We start from the raw sequence: 21,502 nt of genomic DNA on the forward strand, positions 1-21,502 counted from the left end.
CAGAAAGATGGATAGAATGTCATAGTACATGCAAGTGCGAGGATAATTTGACAAACAGACAATAGGTTATAAGCAAGGGATGGAACAACTAAGACAAATTCAAGAGTGAGGGTGTTATATAACTCAATAGACCCTTCTCCGCTAACCGGAGTTGGAGTACCATCAGCAGTAGAAACAGCGGTCTGAGGTGAAGGTCTAAGATTTTTCACAAGGTTAGGGTCATTTGTCATATGATCAGATGCACCTGAATCAATTATCCATGTATTATTCGAAATAACCTTACCATTCATACCTGATTGCGCGACACTAGCCGAAGCATTTTCTCCATTCACAACAGTAGCAATGGCGGCCTTGCTTAAATTCTTTCATGGCCTCTTCAAGAAGTCCCACGAATCAGGATAACCAATCACTTCATAACATCTCTCCTTGCTATGACCTAAGTCTCCGCAAACACGGCATTTTTTATCTGCCCAAGGATTTGATTTACCTTTAGGACGGCATGGAGGACCAGAGAAAATTGGAGGAGTTGTCTTGCTATGAACAGCCAAGACAGATGATTCAGTTGATACAGATCATTTGAAAACGCAAGTAAATGAGGGGATTGTAGTGACTGAGGGAAGCAATGATGTGCTTACTATGCATGGCTTTGGGTACCCTGGAGCATTGTGGGAGAGTTAGAGGAGAAGGGAAGCATGTCACACCAATGGCCTATTTCAAAATACCAAAACACGGAACAAAGAAGTATAATGCGGAGCTGTTAGTCTAGTTACATGAATCTCAGGAAAGGGTGAGACCGTGAGAGTTTTAGAACAAATTGTGAAGGAAAAAAGGACACATAACTTGCCCCATTCAGAAAATGTTGAATCCAATAGTAGTGGCGTCTTAAGAGGTCGACAGGTACTTTACAAATCCTTAGCTTTATGGTTCTTGGGAAATAATCAAGTGTTGCACTCTTATTATGAATTCATGTATACTATACTTTATTTTTATTATGTACTTTGTCTTTATTAATCGAGTTTCACTCTTATAACATGTAGCTTGAAGATGGTGATACTTCAAAAGTGAAAAAGACAGCTTCAAATATTGAGTTTAGTACCCCATCCACAAGTATGTTTTATAGGCTATTAAATTGTGGAGTTACAACCAACATTAGTTTCATTGTATTGTATACATTAGGCAATGTAACATTTAGTAATTTCATTGTGTATATATTATTCGATAGATGCAGAATTGTAGATTGGGATCAAAGGACATGATTGTTGCCAAAGGAAAGGTTCATGAGAAGACTGGACCATTGGAAAAAATTCACAATATTCCGTTAGGGGAGCACAATGTACGAGTGTCGATTGATTGTGTATTGTGTCCTGACTCCCCTCTCTCTATACCTGTACGTGATGTTTTGACCGCTATTTTAGATGCACAAAACTCATTTGTCTCCTAGCTTGAAAAGTGGGTTATAGTAGGTGATAAGGTAAATATATTTCAAACTATTATTAGTTATGCTTTCTGGAATATACTGTCATTAACTTTAGCGTTTTAACTTGAATTTCCATGTAGGATGTGGTTGATGAGTCTTCTGCAGCTAATGGTGAAGCGGCAAGTCAACTCCAAATGTTTGGCAAGATTATTGAAAAGATGATGAAATCAAGTCAAATAAGTATTCCACTTGAGAATGGAGTGTTTGAAGAAGACATAGCGTTCAATTACTTTTTTAAATTTGATTTGTCGGATGTTTGTACCATGAAGAAGATAGAGGTTAACTCAATGACTGCATACCTAAGGTAAACTATTTGTCTTTTCGCAAGAAGAATCTTTAATACATTTGATGTTATAGCTATTTGGTTTACTCTACTTATTTTTTATAGGTTTCTTTATGACCGATATGAAAATTCTTGAGCAAGATATGGATTCTCCCATCCTTCACATTTCAATGGTTTTGGAGACAAAGAAGAGATGAAACACAACCTGATAGAGAGAATGAATGTTGCCAAAAAGGATCAATTGAATTTTGTCCCATACTCCACCATGTAAGTGTGTACTAGAAATTCATGTGTTCAGTTAATCTATTGGTCATTTTATCCACTTATGTCTAACCAAATATATTTGTCATTTAATCCGACTACTTTTGTGGCTTTAGGGGTCATTGGCTTCTATTAGTTATCGATATGACATCAATGGAAGTGTTTTGGTTGGACTCCATGGTATGAAAGACTATTGATTTGAACGTAAAGTTCATAGTGTGAATGAGTGAGTAGTTCATTCTTGTTGTTTGTTTGTTTGTTTTCAAGGCTTAATTTTTTGTTTTTCAAGGCTTATATTTTGTTAATACCAAGTCTTAATAGATACCGTTGTGTGAAGTGCAATGAAAGTGGCAACTATGGAAATGGGAAAAAAATCAAAGGAAATCCAACTTGGGAATTGGCTCTTTGATGCAGGTGTCGACTAGCAAAGTCGGTAAAACCTTTGGGTGATGATACCAGAGGTCTGAGGGTCGAACCCCGCCAGCATCAAAGAATTACTGATCTCATTTAAAACAGGCTAGCCAATCAAAATAAAAATGTGAGCAATGAATAATTGTACGTATTTATGATATCACACATACTTTCTAATTCGATGTTAATTTATGATTTTGTTCATCTCTATGTAGTGCCCTAATTAAGCAAATGGGAAAAAGGGAATGTGGCATTTAGGTAATGAAATTTATGAAACACCTTATGGAAGATCCTCTCTAGTCGACAAAATCCAAGCTGAAAGAACTTGGGGAGGTAGCGACATATGGAGACGAGGAGCTTAATGATATTCGTTTGGAGTTAGTTGAATACATTTTGGATTTTATCAACCATGGATAATAGGTACTTCCTATGCTTTTGGCTCTTAATTTTTACGAATGCATATTTGTCTTTAATACTAGGATGGTTGACTGATCCATGACCATGATACTTGTGTGGGTACAGATATTGGCATTTTAATTTGGCATTGATTCTTTGAAATTTGAACAATGCTCAGTAGAACTGTAGAAGGATTGAGCTTTCACTAAGATGTTATGCTTGTTTTTCCTGTTTGTTATGTTGTTGAGATGAGACCGCATTAGCAGGGAATCTAAGTATTTGGTCACATTCATAGTGTCATACAAATTAATGTTGTGTTTGGTCTGACATGAGGTGGTTTTTCTTTTGTTCATTTATATGGGTGGAACCTATGTTGTTAATTTCTATGAGTTCATATTTTGATTGGAACCTGTAGGATGTTTGTTGAGCAGAGGACATTTTTGAGTTTGCTTCCTTATCATGTTTTGGCAACATTTGGATGCTGATTTGCTCTAAAAAAAGAAAACTAGATCCAGATACATGTATCTTTGATCATTAGGGTTTTGATTTGTTTTTTTTTTGTGCTAAAGGATAATTTGATTACTGAAAAAATGTACAAGGATGTAAAATAAATCTAAAGTAGCTAAAGTAATTGGAATAGATCTAAAGTATTTTTGTCTGAAATTTTGGTCTGCAAGTCCACCACTGATTTGTCCCTACTGGCAATGCACAACCTTGTCTTGCACAAGTGTCTGCAGCAAACTCTCTCCATGTAGAAGTAATGTTCAGCCCTGCAACTTAGCTCTTTACATCTGCCAGTTGTGTTTTTTGTTGATCACAGAAAGAAGCTCTCCAAGCAACTGCTTCTTCCGACAAGCTACTTGAACATGGTGTTCTTTGCATGACACCTTTTGCCTCTTCAAATAACCCATCTCGGCTAAGAAAGTCTAGCATATATCCATAATGTTCACTTTTTGGTTGAATATCATATACAATAGTCATGCTATTGAATATCTGCAGACTTTCAAGAGGCATACCTGAATATTTGCAAGCAGTAAAAACTACAACAAAAGTAATATCATTAGGCTTAAAACTAGCTTAAATAGCTCAAGCGCATTCTGTCCATCCCCATGCATTGCCAAACTAGAAACATTCCAACAAATGGTATCTCTCTCCCATGTCATCAAACAACTTTTTAGCCAAAACCAAATTCCCACACCTTGCATACATATCAACATAACTATATAAGTGTTGTATTATTTAACCGAATACTCAATGGCGACTACATTCAGTCCAAGTATCTGTTTATCCATATAGCACCTAAATGAGCACAAGCAAAAAGAACACTAACAAAAAGAGCTTCATCGGGCTCAAAACCTGTCAACCACATTATTTGAAACATTTCTACCCTCTTTAAAACAATTATTCTGTAAAAAACCCAGAAATCACAGAACCCCATATTCCTCTATCCTTCACAGGTGCGGTGCATTATCAAAATACATGACACCGCATTTCATCAAACATTTTTTCCCCTTCTATCATACTATACATAACTAACAAGCTATTGCCCACAAAAATATCATACAAAAAACCCAGTTTCAAAACATCCCCATGAATTTGTTCGCCTAATACATAGTTCTGAAGGTAACCACAAGCCTTCAATACATAAGGCAGAGTATAATTATCAGGAAACAAACCACATTCCAACAACTTACTATACATTTCTATGGTCTTATTGTAAAAAGGTTCCAATCATTGTATTATATATACAAAGTGTGGGCTGTTTAATAAGCAAGAATTCTAGTTACAGCAAAGTTGTTTTTTCCAAGTCCATATGTGATTAACTGTGCATGAGTTTGTTTTAGTTGTTTCATATTTTTGCACTTTTCCAATAGTTTAAGACATCAAATCAATACATTTCTACTACTTCTCTTTCGTTCAAGATAAATGGATCACCCATGGGTATCCTCAAACCTGAACGAGGTATCAGACAAGGAGATCCCCTGTCACCCTTTCTGTTCATTATCTGTATGGAAGTTTTCTCTCGTCTTCTCTCCAAAGCAGAAAATGAAAAACAAATCCATGGGGTCAAAATCAGTAGGAGTGACACTCCTATGTCTCATCTTCTCTCTGCAGAGCAAATATTTCAGAAACACATCATCTCAAGGATATTTTGGAGCTCTTTAAAAATGTTTCAGGTCAAGAGATCAATTTCCAGAAGTTAGGTATTTTTTTCAGTCACAACACCCACCATCGTCATCAACGCATTGTGAAATGTATTTTGAAAATTGGGAAAACAATCACCCATGAATTTTTTTTGGGAGCCCCGTTAATCTTCAGGCGCAAGAGTCGTATTGATTTTGATGAAGTGTTAGAAAGAGTTTTTCAAAGAATGGAAGGGTGGAGAGCCAAACTTCTCTCCCAAGCCAGCAAATTAATGCTCATTAAAGCAGTTACTTCGGTCATCCCCTCTTACATGATGTCAGTATTCCAACTGCCAACCTCTACATGCAACAAGTTGGATTCTCTAAATGCTAGTTTCTTTTGGGGATGAAAAGAAGACAACACAAATAAGGTGCACTATATCTCCTGGAACAACATATGCTTACCAAAATCAAGTGGGGGCTTGGGGATAAGGCGTGCATCTCATCATAATATTGCTTTTCAAGCTAAACTTTTTTAGAGAATCCTTAAAGAGCCAGACAAACCTTGGGTGGTAAGCTACTAAACTAAAGCGTTACGCTCGTGGAAATTTGATCTTGAGAGTGAAGTGCTCTAGACGAGGGGCATCCAAGATATGGCAAGGTATACTTAAAGCAAGAGATGAGATCCTCCCTAAGCTATGTTGGCATATTGGGACTGGAAATGACATTGATATCTGGCTCGATCCTTGGATACCAACTCTACCATACAACAAACCCATGGGACCCCTGCTACCTGTAGTCCCATATAGGTGCGTAGCCAATCTTATTGATCCAAAAAACTGCTCTTGGAAAAGAAATGTTTTGGATATCATCTTTCTCCCAGCCACTGTCAAGGAAATTTTGAAAGTGCCTCTTAGTCGGCAAGAACACACCGACTCTATCAGATGGTTAGAGGAAACAAATGGGTAATTAACAGTGAAGTCTGTTTACAAATACCTTAGTGAAAACACAAATGCAGATCAAAACCAAAATCGTCAACTCTGGAAAAGCATATGGAATCTCAACACAGCGGAGAAAGTCAAATTGTTCTTTTGGAAAGCAATCAGAAACAGCTTGCCCACAAGAGAAAATCTGAAAAATTGGAATATCATCCCCTCAGCTACTTGCCCACGTTGCAATAATCAGGTGGAATCTACTCATCATGCGCTCTTTCATTGTGTCATGCTCAGACACATGGTATGGTTCTAAACTCTCTATCAGAACTGATCATTAGAATAGCGATGATTCTATCATCTCCATCATCATAAATATCACCACTATGCTAAATTGTAAAAATGATATTAAAGACACCCTAAGTGAACTCGCCTCAATCATGTACTCCATATGGACTAGCAGTAACGATATTATCTTCAACAACAAACAAACAAATTTTTTTGGCATCATCTCCAAAGTTTCAACTTTCATCACTAACACCAAGAAACTGTTTGCTAGAAACAAACATGTAAATGCCTGGCCTCATATAACCGATAATTGTTGTTACCTCACTATAGATGCCTCGTGGGATAGTAATACTAAACAGGTAGGTTTAGGTTTTGCCATTTGGAATAATTTTGGTTATTGCATTGGGAGGCTGGACATGACAGAGGCAAAAGTGCTAATCCAGAAGAGGCAGAGGCTCGAGCCATCCGAGGAGGCCTAGAGCTTTTACAACGCATGCAGATTCGAAACATCGCCATTTTGACGAACTGCCAAAAACTTGCTGAGATTTTGGAGCGTAGAGGGACAAACCTATCTTAGGGGAGCTACTTCGGTGGCTCACGACATTTATGGCAATATTTTTGTTTTGGATGATTGTACTTTCTATTATATTAGTAGAAACTCAAACTTTGTAGCTGATGCACTAGCGGTTAGGGAAAGGTGAGCCCCCCGCACTATAGTTTAAACCCTGCTATTGCAAGGTCGCTGATTGAATTATGTATGCACTCTCTGGGGAGCACTTCCTAGTTTGGAAGTGTTTCCTTTTATCTTAAAAAAAAAAAAAAAAAAAAAAAAAAAAGATATCAGATGAAAAGGTGAGATGAATTGGGCCGGTTTTAAGTTCTAAGGGCATCACGTTCAAACGGGGTTTTCCAGGCTTTTAAGAGTTTCATGTGGACATTCCTTAATTCAGTTTTTTGGGTCCGGCTCCCCTATCCCTTTAAAAGTAGTCTAAAGGGTAAATCAATTTAAAGTCAACATATTTTTCATCATTATTTTTTACATGTATATATATAAAAAATTTCTTTCTATCTCTATTTTTTTTTCTCTATATATCTCTATTTTACTCTCTATATATAGAGAGGAAAATAGAGATAGAGAGTAAAATATGTTGACTTTAGCTCTACTTCATTTACTTTAGCTCTACTTCATTGAGGGATAGGGAGCCATTGAACTCAGCCTTATACAAAAAAACAGTGAAACCAACTCCTCTTTTAATAACAAAATGGCGGCATGGAGAGCCCTTACTCGTCATCTAATTACTCCTCGAGGACTTTCAACTCGAACAACATCATCAGCTGCTAGGCTTATCCAGCGGCGCGGTCTTGGTGGAGGTATGGATCTTCACGTATCTTTCTCAATTTTCCTATTTTTTCTTTAATTTTATTTATTTATTCCAACAGAGCCACCAAAAAAGGACAACGACGTCAACACTTGGGAGGACATTAGTAACACGACTGGTCGAGGTATGGATCTTCACACATCTTTCTCAATTTTCCGTCGGGTTCTTTTGTTTCCTAACAATTAAATTTTTTGCTTTTATTTATTCCAACAGAGCCACCAAAAAAGGACGACGACGTCAACACTTGGCGTCTTGGTGGAGGTATGGATTTTCATGTATCTTTCTCAATTTTCCTATTTTTTCTTTAATTTTATTTATTTATTCCAACAGAGGACAACAAAAAGTACGACGAAGACGAAGACGGACGAAGACGAAGACGAAGAAAAAGAGCCTGAGGTGAGTCTCATTCATTCCCAACTATTTGTTTTTTTATCAGTATCTGTAGCTAATAAGACTTGGCTATTATTATATATAGATAAAAATGGTTTACACACATTATCGGACTTTATTCGTTTCTTCTTTGCAGTTCCCCTGGCTCGCCTTTTCGTCGGTGCTATTTTTCCTCACTTCAAACCACCTGCTAATGAAGATGGTGGCCGAAGGTATATATATCCTATTATATGTATTAAGTTCACCTTGTTTCAACTTTGATTCATTGCTAAAGTATAGTTGGTCAGGCTTGGAAATTAGTTTTCAAGATGTTGGTGTATTCTAAATTGTTTCTATATCATACGTGGTCCTACGTGAGATTAATTTTTTTTTCCCAATTATTATTCTTTAGGCTGCAGTTGTTTTAGAGTGCGTTTGGCAACTGGAATTACAAACTAATTAGAAATAGATTTGAATTGGAAGCTGTTCAATTCCTAGTTGGTGCACTGTATATACATTATAATGAAACAAAAAATCAATCTAAAAGATCTCATATATTCATAAGAATGATACTATCGAAACCCTAACAAGAAAATTTAAAATGAATTGAAGAAAGAACACATACCAGTAAAATCAATGGTTGATGAGAATAATCAAGGGAGAGAACCAGAATTTGGGAGTTTGGGTGAGAGTTGGACAAGGCATACATAACCTGATATCTTTTGGCGCCACTGAATTGTGCATGTGACATAGTCCACAGTTTTGTTGGATCAACATGGGTCTCTCAAATACTTTGTAAAAGAACATGGGGTATGTTTAGAATCCAATTCTAATGGATTCCAAGCCTCCCAAACTGCCCAAAAGTGGGTGTTCCACCATGGATTTTATTTGACTCCATTCCTCAAATGTGATTCCAGGTAAACAAATACACTCTCAGACTGCGTTTGTTTTAGTTGGGAAGGAAAGAAAAAGAAAAGAAAAGTAACCAATTGAAAGTCTAAAGAATGGACTCCTAAGCTTTGAGAAATTTGTTGTCTGTATTTCACTCTCAACATGTTGGTTCTTGTTAACTTTATCCATTTGTTTCTGATACATCGTCATATAATTTGAAACCCTTTTTTACATTATTATTTCATTGTGAATCCGGACAACCTTTGATATGCAGCAATTGCTTGCTAGTACAACTAACCTCTAGATTCTAACAGTTAAAACCAACATCTTGGTGCAGGAAAATCCTATTAACAAAGTGGATCCAAGCATAACCGGATAATCTGTTGCTGTTTCAGTGGTATGCAGATGTATAACTAAAGTCTATATGTAAGGCTTAGGATTTGTTATGACTGGTTAATATGCGGAGACTTTGGATTGTCAAACTTGTATGCAATTGTTATTTTATCTCGTCATTTATGGCATGAGTTTTATTAATTGGATCCTCCAATTTCTTTTTCGCGCAAGGAGCTTACTATGGTTTATATAATTCCACACCCAAATTTCTTTGGGTCTTGTAATGGGTTCTATTCTAGTCCCCTAGCCATTGTCGATGTAGATTAATCCTGTCCACATTCCGTTGATGATTATTTACCCTGTGGTGGTAGGATAAGGGGATCCTGGAAATCAGCGGACGTGTGAACACATGGAAAAATAGAAAGACTTGGAGAAGTTTCTGTTCTTGCCAGTAGACCACAGTTGATTATCTAGATACAACTTAAAGCTACATAAAATCTTCGATTCTGTAAGATAAACCAGCTCATGTAACTGTACAGTAAATTATTCAAGAGGAATGAACAATTATTCTAGCAGTATATATGAGAACACTGATAGATTTAACTACTCCAATATACTCCTAGTATATATGAGGTATACTAGGAGTTACATTGAAAAAAGACCCTAGCACGAAGGCTCATCAACCCCGAAGGGAACCTACCTTGTCCAATGAAAACTTGTTTTTGCTCCCTGGTCCACCTATCGTAGCAGCACCCTGTCTCTAGGCCAAAGGCTCACCTAGTCCAAAGGCTCATCACATACATAATTACACAAGAAATTAATTCCAACCAACACTTAGCGAGATTCGAACTTGCAACCTTTCCCATGACGAAAGGAGTACAGAACCAATTGAGCTAGAAGCTCTTGTGTATTACTACTACGTCTATAGGTCCATGTTTTCTATGCTAATTCACTTCAAGTGTGGAATAGGTGAAAAAGATTGAATCTGATTAAGAAACTGAGTGAGGAGGATGAAACATAGACAAAACGGAAAATTACATAAGCTGATAAAAGAAAGAAACAGAAATGATATATTAAACAACAATTTCTACATGGTCTTCAATTCTGGAAACTTTCTCCAACACCAATTACACCACAAAAAATAATCGCCAAACAGAAATCTATAGAAACGAGATGAGAAATAAATTTCAGCCCCTGGTTCAAGTAAGCATCTATTCAAATTTTCGAAACAGTGCATTGTTGTACAGTAGTAACATATTGAAGAACCAGTCTCCTAACCAAGTAATATAAACTTAAAATTATCCTTACACCAGTCCTTGGATCCAACTTGAAAATACGTCAGTACTCACTTTAATGTTGAATTACCTCATCATGATACCTGATCAAAAATATCACCAAGACAACGTCTTCGGCTCCTATTAATGCTCGACCAATGCAGTTCACAATAACTTTCACAGTTTAAGTGTGACACAGAACTGAAGAAATGAATTGTAATCATTGAAGTGAAGTGATCTTACAATACAGGTCAATATATTGTTTACAGGTCATCAGGCAATACATCTAACTCTAGTGACAACTAGACACTACAACTAACTCTAATGCCATCTATTACAGCTGGAAAAATCAACTGCTTCAGCAGTTACAACTAGGTTATGTTTGTTACAAAGAGTCACATCTTTGATTCTAGTAGAAAAATGGGATTAGATACTAGGGAGATTGCACTTACATTATCACACCAGATTGATGAAGGGACTTTAAGGAAAGCATGTTAACTCTTTTAAACTGCATTAAAATGTAGAGTGGCAGCAGAGACCATATACTGACAAACTTAATTTACAGCATCAGAGAGATCATCTGGCTTTTTCCATGTACGGTATTGCAATATACCAACAAGCTGACAGACAAAACACAGAATGGTAAACTTAAAAGACATACTTAGAGGTGATTAAATTATAAAACTTACATTTAGACCAAGATCCACATAGTTAAACAGCGAGGGTGTACTGTAAGAAAAATGAGACAAGAACACCTCTTAAAAGTCAATGAGCCTCCATTGGCAAAGCTAAGGAAATTGCAATCTCATAGAATCATATAATTTACCCACGTGTTTATTTAACCAACCAGTTACCATCGACCTGAACAATTGCCTATATTACATTCTACAATTTCACATTCTTAGATCCATCCTTGGAAGAAATATTCGAACCTTGAGTACCCAACTTAATTTGGTACTCCTCAAAGAGTTTGGGTTCCTCGTGCTGAAACTTGATCACATACTTTGCCAAAAACACATCTTCTGCTACTCTTAATGCCTGACCAATACCATTAAAACTCATTAGACCCTTTGAGATAAGTATTTCAAGAACGTAACATCTTGGAAAGACTCTCTTTTCCAAGCTTAAATTAATAACAGTCGCGTTCCTGACAAAATCATCCCTAGTCCAATTCAGGTTATTCGTGAAGAAATTCACTGCTAAATTCATCTTCTTCACTGAAACGGCCATTACGAAGGGGTGCTTCTTGAACAAGGAAAGAACCTCACCTTCTGACCAACCAAAACTCTTATAAGCCTCCAATTTCGAGTCCCATATAGGCTTCTTCATCCCCACAAGCACATGTAATCCACTAACGAATACATTACTTGAAGGACTAAAACCCATATTCTTGAGTTCTAATACACTTGCATTAAGCTTGTCCGATTGAAGACATAGAACTCGAGGGTTCTTGATAATCAATTTTGAGATCAAAGATTTCGGCATACCATGATCTTGCAGGACGGCAACATTTGTTCCCATTTTGTCCTGTAAATTAGTGGACCACTTTAACCGTTGAAGAATAGTGGCAATGCCATCATCTGTGGGGGCAAGGCTTCTAAGGAAATTGATGAAAGGGATGGTAGAATTCTCTAAGCTTCTTCTCAAGAGATCTACGTCCTTGGATAGTAGTTTACCAAGATTGGGTCCTGAAATGCCAATGCTTTTGAAATATTCAATCTTTGGTTTTAACCTTTTCTCGGGAGAGGCCAGGAGAAGTTGAGGGTGGTCAACGATGAGTTTTGAGATGTGGCTATCAGTGAAACCATAGGATTTGAAGAGATAGATAACTGAGTCAAGTTTAGCTGTTTTGGATTCGTTGAGAACAATTTTTTTGGAAGTTTTGAGAGCTGATTCTGGGGATAATCCACACGAGTTAATGAGATACTCTACTGTGAAATTGGGTCTTGAGACGATACTAGAAATGAATCTAGTGAGTTGGGTTGTTGATATCAGGGTGGGTCTTAAATGTAAAGCAACACTCGTAGTAGTGTTAATTCTACTATGAAGTACAACCAAACGTTGCAACATTTTAACAGAATTGATAAACTGTAAAGAGAAGTTTAGTTTTTTTGTAGAACTTACCGAAAGTGGAGAAAGTTCAAGGTCGACCTCTAATCTTCTTCGGTTCCTTCACTCATAATTTCTATCAAGTAAAAACCCTAAACCCCAGCCGAAATATCGGCACCAGGATCTAATCCAATATTTCAGAAAATGTTCCTTGTTGTTTTGGTCCTTTGGATTTGTTGATAAAAAAGAAATTCGAAACATATCGGCAAAGTATACCGAGAATCTGCTTGTCCGGTATTTCGGATTTATAAACCAATTTTCTGTATACGGAATTTGTTTTTAGAACTGTACTGCTGAAGTTCTCTGGTTGCATGTGTCGAGAATTATTTTCCTTATAAGTGTAATCTTATCGAGAACTCTCTGTTTACTATTATGTCAATTGTTGTGCTAGAGGTGTAACCTTATAAGAGTAAACTTCCAACTTGAGGTTTTGAAAAGGTGAAAAAGGATTGAGATTGATTCTGATTGACAGACATACTGGGAGGGATGAAAGTCATGAAACATAATGAAAACTCAAAAGCAGTTAAGGTGACAGAAGAAAGGCTAAGTGATAGATGCAACAACACTTTTATGCTGGTGATCAAAATTCTGAAAAACTTTCTGCTGACAGTCTGACACCTCTCCATATACCGATCACTAAGCAGAGATATATAGAAATGAGATGAACAACACATCTGAGAAGTGCGTTCAAGTGCTCTTCCGTTCAAAAGGTTCTAAATAGTGCATTGTTGTAGTAACATTATAATAGAAGTATAGAACCAGGAAATTATGTAACCACATTCATCGTTGTCCATGCCGCTATTCTTCCAAGTTTGGGGAGAATACACAATTTAGTCCAACTACTAGAAGTCCATGCCGTTAATTTCATTTCATATCAATCACCACCTAACTAACAAAATGAGAAATAGAAACCGTGACGTCCTTGGTCATTATTCATCTATAGTTTGTTCTCGTTTTCAAAGATACATGAAGATATCAGCAACGGCCTTCTGTTACGTAACTGGCACCGACACTGAGAAATCGAGTCTCCAAGAGGTAGACAAGATGACTTCTTCTTGGCTTGATCTCCATATTTGTCGTGGCACTTTTGATTGCATTCGTCTGGCATTTTAGGGTAACAAATTCCCGCATAGTTAAAGTATAACCTTCTGATCGGATCCTCTTTTCTGGCTGTATGTTTAACTATAAAATAACTTAATTAATATAATTTTCAGTTTACAAATAACAAAACATCCCGAATTCGCGATTTCAATATTGTAGAGAAAAACGAGTTTTTCTCTGTTTTTCACATTCAGAGCGCTGCCAAGGCCAGAGTGGGCGACTTAGGCCATGGTCCAGATGAATTGGCGACCGGCGCCGAAGCGGCTACAGCCACCTGCCAGCTTAGGCCTTTTGTTTGTGGGCTTCGCTACAGTAACCGCGGTTTTGGTTTTTTGGTATAAAAACAAAATCAGTCTTTTGGAAAACCTAACTTTTTCCAAAACCAAGAAAGAGAGAGATTATAAGAGAGCAATTTTTTGTGAGTTGAGAGTTCATTCTTTGTGAGTGACTTGAGAGACTTGTAATCTGCTACTCGTGACATCTAGTAAAGCTTGGAACTCAAGTAGTGTGGAAGTAGGCAAATTGCCGAACCATATATATCTCGCCTTGTGGTTTGTTCTCCCTTTACATTAATTGTTTTACTTTATACGCTTGTTATTTGATATCGGAAGTGTTGGGATATTGCCCGGAGGGTGTTGAAGTCTTGTCTAGTGTGAAGGATCGATCTTTGTGTAGGATTGATCCGGATTTTGTCGGGTAACGCTTGTTTCCGTTGACTTATATATTCACAACAATTGGTATCGTGAGGCGTAGGTATAACGACTGGGATTTTGAGTTTAGTGCTCAAAATTTGTGTAAAACAAGGTGTTCGACTAAATTCGAGGTGAAACTGTTTCTTTTGAAGTTATTGTGTGTTACTTGAAAGATGGCTCCCAAGATGTCAAACGCAAAGGTTTGAAGTAGAAGTTTAATGGGAAGAATAACTTTGGGATTTGGCAAGTCCAAGTAAAGGACATCCTCATCCAACAAGGTTTTGCACAAGGCTTTAAAGGGGATTAAATCTAAGGTCGCGAGTATGAGTAATGATGATTGGGAAGAGTTCGACCTTCAAGCTTGTTCATCTATCCGGTTATGTCTTGCTAATGAGGTTATGTATAGTGTGATGGGGAGAAAATACATTTGCCGATTTGGCTCAAACTAGAGTCTATGTATATGACCAAGAGCATGATGAACAAGATGTACCTTAAGAAGCGTCTTTATCATTACGATGGTCGATGGTTCAACGATGCAAGAGCATGTTAGTGAGTTTCACGACGCCTAAGCGGATTATTTGAATGTTGGTATGAAGATAGATGATGAGGATCAAGCGGCATGTTTAATATTCTCCTTGCCGTAAAACTATGAGCATCTAATGACTACATTCATGAACGCAGAAGTCGCCGATCTTGATTTAAGTTCAAAGTGCAAGACTTTTTTCTTATGAGTTGATGAAGAAGACACGTGTAGAGAATAGCATTGATGCAGGTCAGGGGCTAGTGGCAAGAGGAAATTCTTATGAACAGAATTATTCAAGTAATGAGGAAATAATCCACACGAGTTAATGAGATACTCTTCTGTGAAATTCGGTCTTGAGACGACACTGAAAATGAATCTAGTGAGTTGGGTTGTTGTTATCAGGGTGGGTCTTAAATGTGAAGCAACACTCGTAGTAGTGTTAATTCTACTATGAAGTACAACTAAACGTTGCAACATTTTAACAGAATTGAAAGTGAAATGATACGGTCTTCTTTCTTTCGAGGTCGACCTCTAATCTTCCTCAGTCATCTCTTTCACTCACAGCTTCAGTCTATTATTAAAAACCTTGAACCCCAACCTGAGAGCGTAAAATATCACGATATATTTCAAATGTCGGCACCAGGATCTAATGACATCCAATATTCCAAACAATGTTTTTGATATATACCTGTATACCATGGCAGCCATTCGGCAAGGAATTACAGTTTCGAATATAAATCATTCATACAATTTTACCCATGCTATCTATTTTAAACGCTAAGTTGATTTCTTGTAAAACAAAATATATATTAGATTTGAGGAGGGGAGATGGATTGTCGAAGAAAAGAAATAATAAATAAATTTATTTTAAAATATGTTTTCACAAATATATTTTAATGGTTTATTTTTCATATTTTGTTTACTTTCAAAAAATATATATATAATTTTATTTTTAACAAAGTAGATATCATTCACTCTAAAAAAATGAAAACCTATTACCCAAACATCAAATTTTGAAGAGCTCATTTTGAAGCGATAAAGGTCAAGGTAATAAAGTATATGGGTTTTTGAGATTGGGTTCTTAAGAAAGAGCAATAAGGGACTTCCTTGTTTCGAGTATTAGAATTCAGCATTCAGGAGAAACAAACAAATTTAACAAGTTTGAGATTGTTGAATGCTGAACGCTAAAATATCATTGGATACTTAAACTATTTAAAAAAACAAACAAGTTTTTGAACCTCTTAATGCTTAAAACTTAAGTTTAAGAGGCTATGAATGTTAAATCCAGAAAAAACAAACACCCCCCTAGTCAAACTATACCAACGCAATTTGCATATTTCTTATATCTTACTATATTAGAAAAATATGGGGTACCAGGAATAGTGATTTGGTGTCACGTTGTATCCGTCACAGGGGCATTTTCGTTATTTCCGTCCCTTAACAAAACTTCTCAACAACTCTCTCTCTCCAATTAGGATTAGAATTCAATCTATTTCTCTTCGAACATAATCAAGCATCAAACCAATTGGAAACCCCAAACGTCATGGTGTTCTCTGCAAGCTTTTCAAGGGATATCCAGTTCTATCATTGTTTTCGAAGGTAAGTTTGGTTTTTACAATTTGGGTATTGCGTAGTAAGCTTAAATTTGAAGATAAGTTGAGATTTTCAGTTTGTTTTTGATGAATTTTATTGAAATTTATGTTGTTCTGTTATATAACGTTGTTAAGTCTTTGATTTATTGCATTTTCAGTATAGGTTTGTTGTAACATTTGTGTAAATTATATTTTAAGTTTGATTCAGGTGGTGAGTTTCCTGTAGAATGGTTGAAGAATGGGATAATAAGGAATTAGTCAACAGGTATTTCACTATCTGTCCTTCTTCGTCATTTTGCGTTAATTGATGTTCTATCATTTTGTGATTCATTACAGTTAGTACGGTCTATGGTCAGTTCTCACCACTTTGATTTGTATTAGTGATCAGTAGTGAGCAAGTTGCTTTGTACCTGGACAATCTACATTAAGGTACTTTGTAGTTTATATAAGTACTTTTTTTTAGGCTTTGAGCTAAAATCAATGTCAAATATATTACGCAATTAGATTATCTTTGGTTTGCAACTTTTAGTAAATGGAAAGAATTTAAAAACGTAGATTACTCATAAGAAACATATGGCGTGATTAACCAACTCGGCAACTCCGATGACCTGCGTTGGATGAAGGACTTTATGCAACTCAGTGTCATTGCAACTAAAGTGTGCATGCCAATATGTCACACACAAATAGAATATAAAATACAATTGAGTGTTAAATCACCTCTTTGCCATGAAGAAAGGAGTACAGAACCAATTGAGCTAGAAGCTCTTGTGTATTACTACTACGTCTATAGGTCCATGTTTTCTATGCTAATTCACTTCAAGTGTGGAATAGGTGAAAAAGATTGAATCTGATTAAGAAACTGAGTGAGGAGGATGAAACATAGACAAAACGGAAAATTACATAAGCTGATAAAAGAAAGAAACAGAAATGATATATTTAACAACAATTTCTACATGGTCTTCAATTCTGGAAACTTTCTCCAACACCAATTACACCACAAAAAATAATCGCCAAACAGAAATCTATAGAAACGAGATGAGAAATAAATTTCAGCCCCTGGCTCAAGTAAGCATCTATTCAAATATTCGAAACAGTGAATTGTTGTACAGTAGTAACATATTGAAGAACCAGTCTCCTAACCAAGTAATATAAACTTAAAATTATCCTTACACCAGTCCTTGGATCCAACTTGAAAATATGTCAGTACTCACTTTAATGTTGAATTACCTCATCATGATACCTGATAAAAAATATCACCAAGACAACGTCTTCGGCTCCTATTAATGCTCAACCAATGCAGTTCACAATAACTTTCACAGTTTAAGTGTGAAACAGAACTGAAGAAATGAATTGTAATCATTGAAGTGAAGTGATCTTACAATACAGGTCAATATATTGTTTACAGGTCATCAGGCAATACATCTAACTCTAGTGACAACTAGACACTACAACTAACTCTAATGCCATCTATTACAGCTGGAAAAATCAACTGCTTCAGCAGTTACAACTAGGTTATGTTTGTTACAAAGAGTCACATCTTTGATTCTAGTAGAAAAATGGGATTAGATACTAGGGAGATTGCACTTACATTATCACACCAGATTGATGAAGGGACTTTAAGGAAAACATGTTAACTCTTTTTACCTGCATTAGGATGTAGAGTGGTAGGAGAGACCATATACTGAAAACCTTAATTTACAGCATCGAGAGATCATCTGGCTTTTTCCATGTACGGTATTGCAATATACCAACAAGCTGACAGACAAAACACAGAATGGTAAACTTAAAAGACATACTTAGAGGTGATTAAATTATAAAACTTACATTTAGACCAAGATCCACATAGTTAAACAGCGAGGGTGTACTGTTAGAAAAATGAGACAAGAACACCTCTTAAAAGTCGATGAGCCTCCATTGGCAAAGCTAAGGAAATTGCAGTCTCATAGAAACATATAATTTACCCACGTGTTTATGTAACCAACCAGTTACCATCGACCTGAACAATTGCCTATATTACATTCTTAGATCCATCCTTGGAAGAAACATTCGAACCTTGAGTACCCAACTTAATTTGGTACTCCTCAAAGAGTTTGGGTTCCTCGTGCTGAAACTTGATCACATACTTTGCCAAAAACACATCTTCTGCTACTCTTAATGCCTGACCAATACCATTAAAACTTATTAGACCCTTTGAGATAAGTATTTCAAGAACGTAACATCTTGGAAAGACTCTCTTTTCCAAGCTTAAATTAAATACAGTCGCGTTCCTGACAAAATCATCCCTAGTCCAATTCAGGTTATTCATGAAGAAATTCACTGCTAAATTGATCTTCTTCACTGAAACGGCCATTACGAAGGGGTTCTTCTTGAACATGGAAAGAACCTCATCTTCTGACCAACCAAAACTCTTATAAGCCTCCAATTTCGAGTCCCATATAGGCTTCTTCATCCCCACAAGCACACGTAATCCACTAACGAACACATTACTTGAAGGACTAAAACCCATATTCTTGAGTTCTAATACAATTGCATTAAGCTTGTCTGATTGAAGACATAGAACTCCAGGGTTATTGATAATCAATTTTGAGATCAAAGATTTCGACATACCATGATCTTGCAGGACGGCAACATTTGTTCCCATTTTGTCCTGTAAATTAGTGGACCACTTTAACCGTTGAAGAATAATGGCAATGCCATCATCTGTGGGGGCAAGGCTTCTAAGGAAATTGATAGAAGGGATGGTAGAATTCTCTAAGCTTCTTCTCAAGAGATGTACGTCCTTGGAGAGTAGTTTACCAAGATTGGATCCTGAAATGCCAATGCTTTTGAAATATTCAAGCTTTGGTTTCAACGTTTTCTCGGGAGAGGCTAGGAGAAATTGAGGGTGGTAAGCGATGAGTTTTGAGATGTGGTTATCAGTGAAACCGTAGGATTTGAAGAGAGAGATAACTGAGTCAAGTTTAGCTGTTTTGGATTCGTTGAGAACAAATTTTTTGGAAGTTTTGAGAGCTGATTCTGGGGATAACCCACACGAGTTAATGAGGTACTCTTCTGTGAAATTCGGTCTTGAGACGACACTGGAAATGAATCTAGTGAGTTGGGTTGTTGTTATCAGGGTGGGTCTTAAATCTAAAACAACACTCGTAGTGTTAATTCTACTGTGATGAAGTACAACCAAACGTTGCAACATTTTAACAGAATTGATAAAATGTAAAGAGTAGTTTAGTTTTTTTTTTGTAGAAAGTTAGCCAAAGTGGAGAAAGTGAAATGATACGGTCTTCTTTCTTTCAAGGTCGACCTCTAATCTTCTTCGGTTCCTTCACTCATAATTTCTATCAAGTAAAAACCCTAAACCCCAGCCGAAATATCTTGATATATTTTAAATATCGGCACCAGGATCTAATCCAATATTTCAGAAAATGTTCCTTGTTGTTTTGGTCTTTTGGATTTGTTGATAAAAGAGAAATTCGAAACATATCGGCAAAGTATACCGAGAATCTGCTTATCCAGTATTTCGGATTTATAAACCAATTTTCTGTATACGGAATTGTACCGCTGAAGACCAAGTACGGTACGGGTTTAAAACGGTGTATTTGAAAAAAAAACTTAGTTTGTGTTTTAAACGGAACGTCTCGGAAAAAAAAAAAAAAAAAAAAAAAAAAAAAAAAAAAAAAAAAAAACGTAAAAAAACTTGGAGCATAAAAAACGGGTTTAAAACGTAAAAGAAACGGTAAAAACCGATGATAAATAATGTAATAGATAAGGAGTTTGATTTTTTATAAGAGTAGAAAAAAGAATAGACACATAAAATAAAAATAAAAATAATACAAATGAAAGAAAATTCAAATACATAAAAATATAAAATTATCATTACTCATCCAAATACTATAAGTTTTAGATTCAGTACCAAAACACGACTCTAAATAAGATATTACTAATTACCAACCATAATGGCATAATTAAGTTATACAAATAAGAATAACTTTAAAATTTCCAATTAATTATTAATAGTCTAAAACAAAATAGAACTGTCTCAATAAGTCAATCTAACGCTCACTCTTCAAAAAGGTAAACTCCAAAACTCTTTTTTGTTCTCGTGTTTTCTTTTAGATTAAAAAAAAAAAAAAAAGGTTTTAAATGGGAGATTTTCAAAATCTTGGGTTTGAAACGTTTTTTAAGTTTAAAACGGGTTTTTTTAAAAAACCCGGGTTTTAAACTGGACCCAAACGCCTTGCCAATATCTCGGGTTTTAAACGCGTTTTTTTCAAAAAAACGCCGAATTTGGTGACAATGGCTGAAGTTGTTTGGTTGCATGTGTCGAGAATTATTTTCCTTATAAGTGTTAATTGTATCAGCCTAATTCATGACCATCAAGATGACATGTCTACGGGATCGAGGCAGCGTAAGGTAAGAGAAAGAGGGAGCACGTGATCCAGTCTGCGAGTCATGTAAAGGGCGCGGAATTTGGAGGGGCTTAGGGACAGTGGGAGTTCAGCGACCCAAAGAGAGGCGGAATAGTGAAGGGGCATACGGGAGTACGATAGCAAAACTGTGATATATCAAGAGACAGTTGGACAGTTAGTGAGGAGAGGACGGGAAAGAGGATCAGGGGATAAGGGAGTCTGGAGCGGTTAGAGAAAAGGGGGGGGGGGGGGGTTAGAAGATATATAAAGGAGAAGAGAGGAGAGAGAAAAGGAGGAACTACGGTTTGGCTTGATCTCCCATAGAGGGGGTACGTAGGCAACCCACTCGGGTTCAGCCGGTCAGTGAGAATGAGCACTGTTCCTGGAGAAAGACTGGTAAGATCGGGGGTAGAGAAATCAGTTAGTACATTAATCTTATCGAGAACTCTCTGTTTACTATTATGTCAATTGTTGTGCTAGACTAGTCCAACATTAAACATTTTTCCGATAAGAGTAAACTTCCAACTTGAGGTGTTGAAAAGGTGAGAAAGGATTGAGATTGATTCTGATTGACAGACATACTGGGAGGGATGAAAGTCATGAAACATAATGAAAACTCAAAAGCAGTTAAGGTGACAGAAGAAAGGCTAAGTGATAGATGCAAC

General features: G+C 36.5%; 1 protein-coding gene, 2 long non-coding RNA genes and 1 pseudogene across 4 annotated transcripts; 2 read left to right on the forward strand and 2 right to left on the reverse strand.

Moving 5' to 3' along the window:
• Positions 1 to 3,360: 3,360 nt before the first annotated feature.
• LOC147506807 (pentatricopeptide repeat-containing protein At5g43790-like) lies at positions 3,361 to 4,711 on the reverse strand (annotated as a pseudogene).
• Positions 4,712 to 7,367: 2,656 nt separating this feature from the next.
• LOC147506808 (uncharacterized) lies at positions 7,368 to 9,344 on the forward strand. 2 transcript variants are annotated; one of them, XR_015193942.1, is made up of 6 exons: positions 7,368 to 7,542; positions 7,612 to 7,674; positions 7,764 to 7,811; positions 7,881 to 7,946; positions 8,077 to 8,152; positions 9,148 to 9,344. It is a non-coding gene; the product is annotated as an uncharacterized LOC147506808 (long non-coding RNA). The 2 variants fall into 2 exon arrangements; XR_015193943.1 differs by lacking the exon at positions 8,077 to 8,152 and having other exon boundaries at positions 7,371 to 7,542.
• Positions 9,345 to 10,619: 1,275 nt separating this feature from the next.
• Positions 10,620 to 20,751, reverse strand: LOC147506809 (uncharacterized). Its single transcript, XM_086605844.1, has 3 exons — positions 18,446 to 20,751; positions 18,134 to 18,189; positions 10,620 to 12,590 (listed from the first exon to the last, which is right to left on the reverse strand). Exons 1-3 carry the CDS (start codon positions 19,622 to 19,624, stop codon positions 11,303 to 11,305), a joined length of 2,523 nt encoding a protein of 840 aa, XP_086461970.1. The 5' UTR covers positions 19,625 to 20,751; the 3' UTR covers positions 10,620 to 11,302.
• On the forward strand, positions 16,270 to 16,867 carry LOC147506810 (uncharacterized). The gene is made up of 3 exons (XR_015193944.1): positions 16,270 to 16,441; positions 16,643 to 16,699; positions 16,816 to 16,867. It is a non-coding gene; the product is annotated as an uncharacterized LOC147506810 (long non-coding RNA).
• Positions 20,752 to 21,502: the final 751 nt, after the last annotated feature.

This window comes from Coptis chinensis, chromosome 4 (assembly GCF_015680905.1).
Source record: "Coptis chinensis isolate HL-2020 chromosome 4, ASM1568090v1, whole genome shotgun sequence".
Taxonomy (NCBI): domain Eukaryota; kingdom Viridiplantae; phylum Streptophyta; class Magnoliopsida; order Ranunculales; family Ranunculaceae; genus Coptis; species Coptis chinensis.

Excerpts from the sequence above, each read along its gene's own strand:
- LOC147506809 (XM_086605844.1), bottom strand. The coding sequence starts at position 19,624 with ATGTTGCAACGTTTGGTTGTACTTCATCACAGTAGAATTAACACTACG. Across the intron at positions 18,190-18,445 it reads ATGGATCTAAGAATGTAATA|CTTGTTGGTATATTGCAATA; the intron begins TAGGCAATTGTT and ends TTTGTCTGTCAG. Across the intron at positions 12,591-18,133 it reads CCAGATGATCTCTCGATGCT|AAGGAACCGAAGAAGATTAG; the intron begins GTAAATTAAGGT and ends AAATTATGAGTG.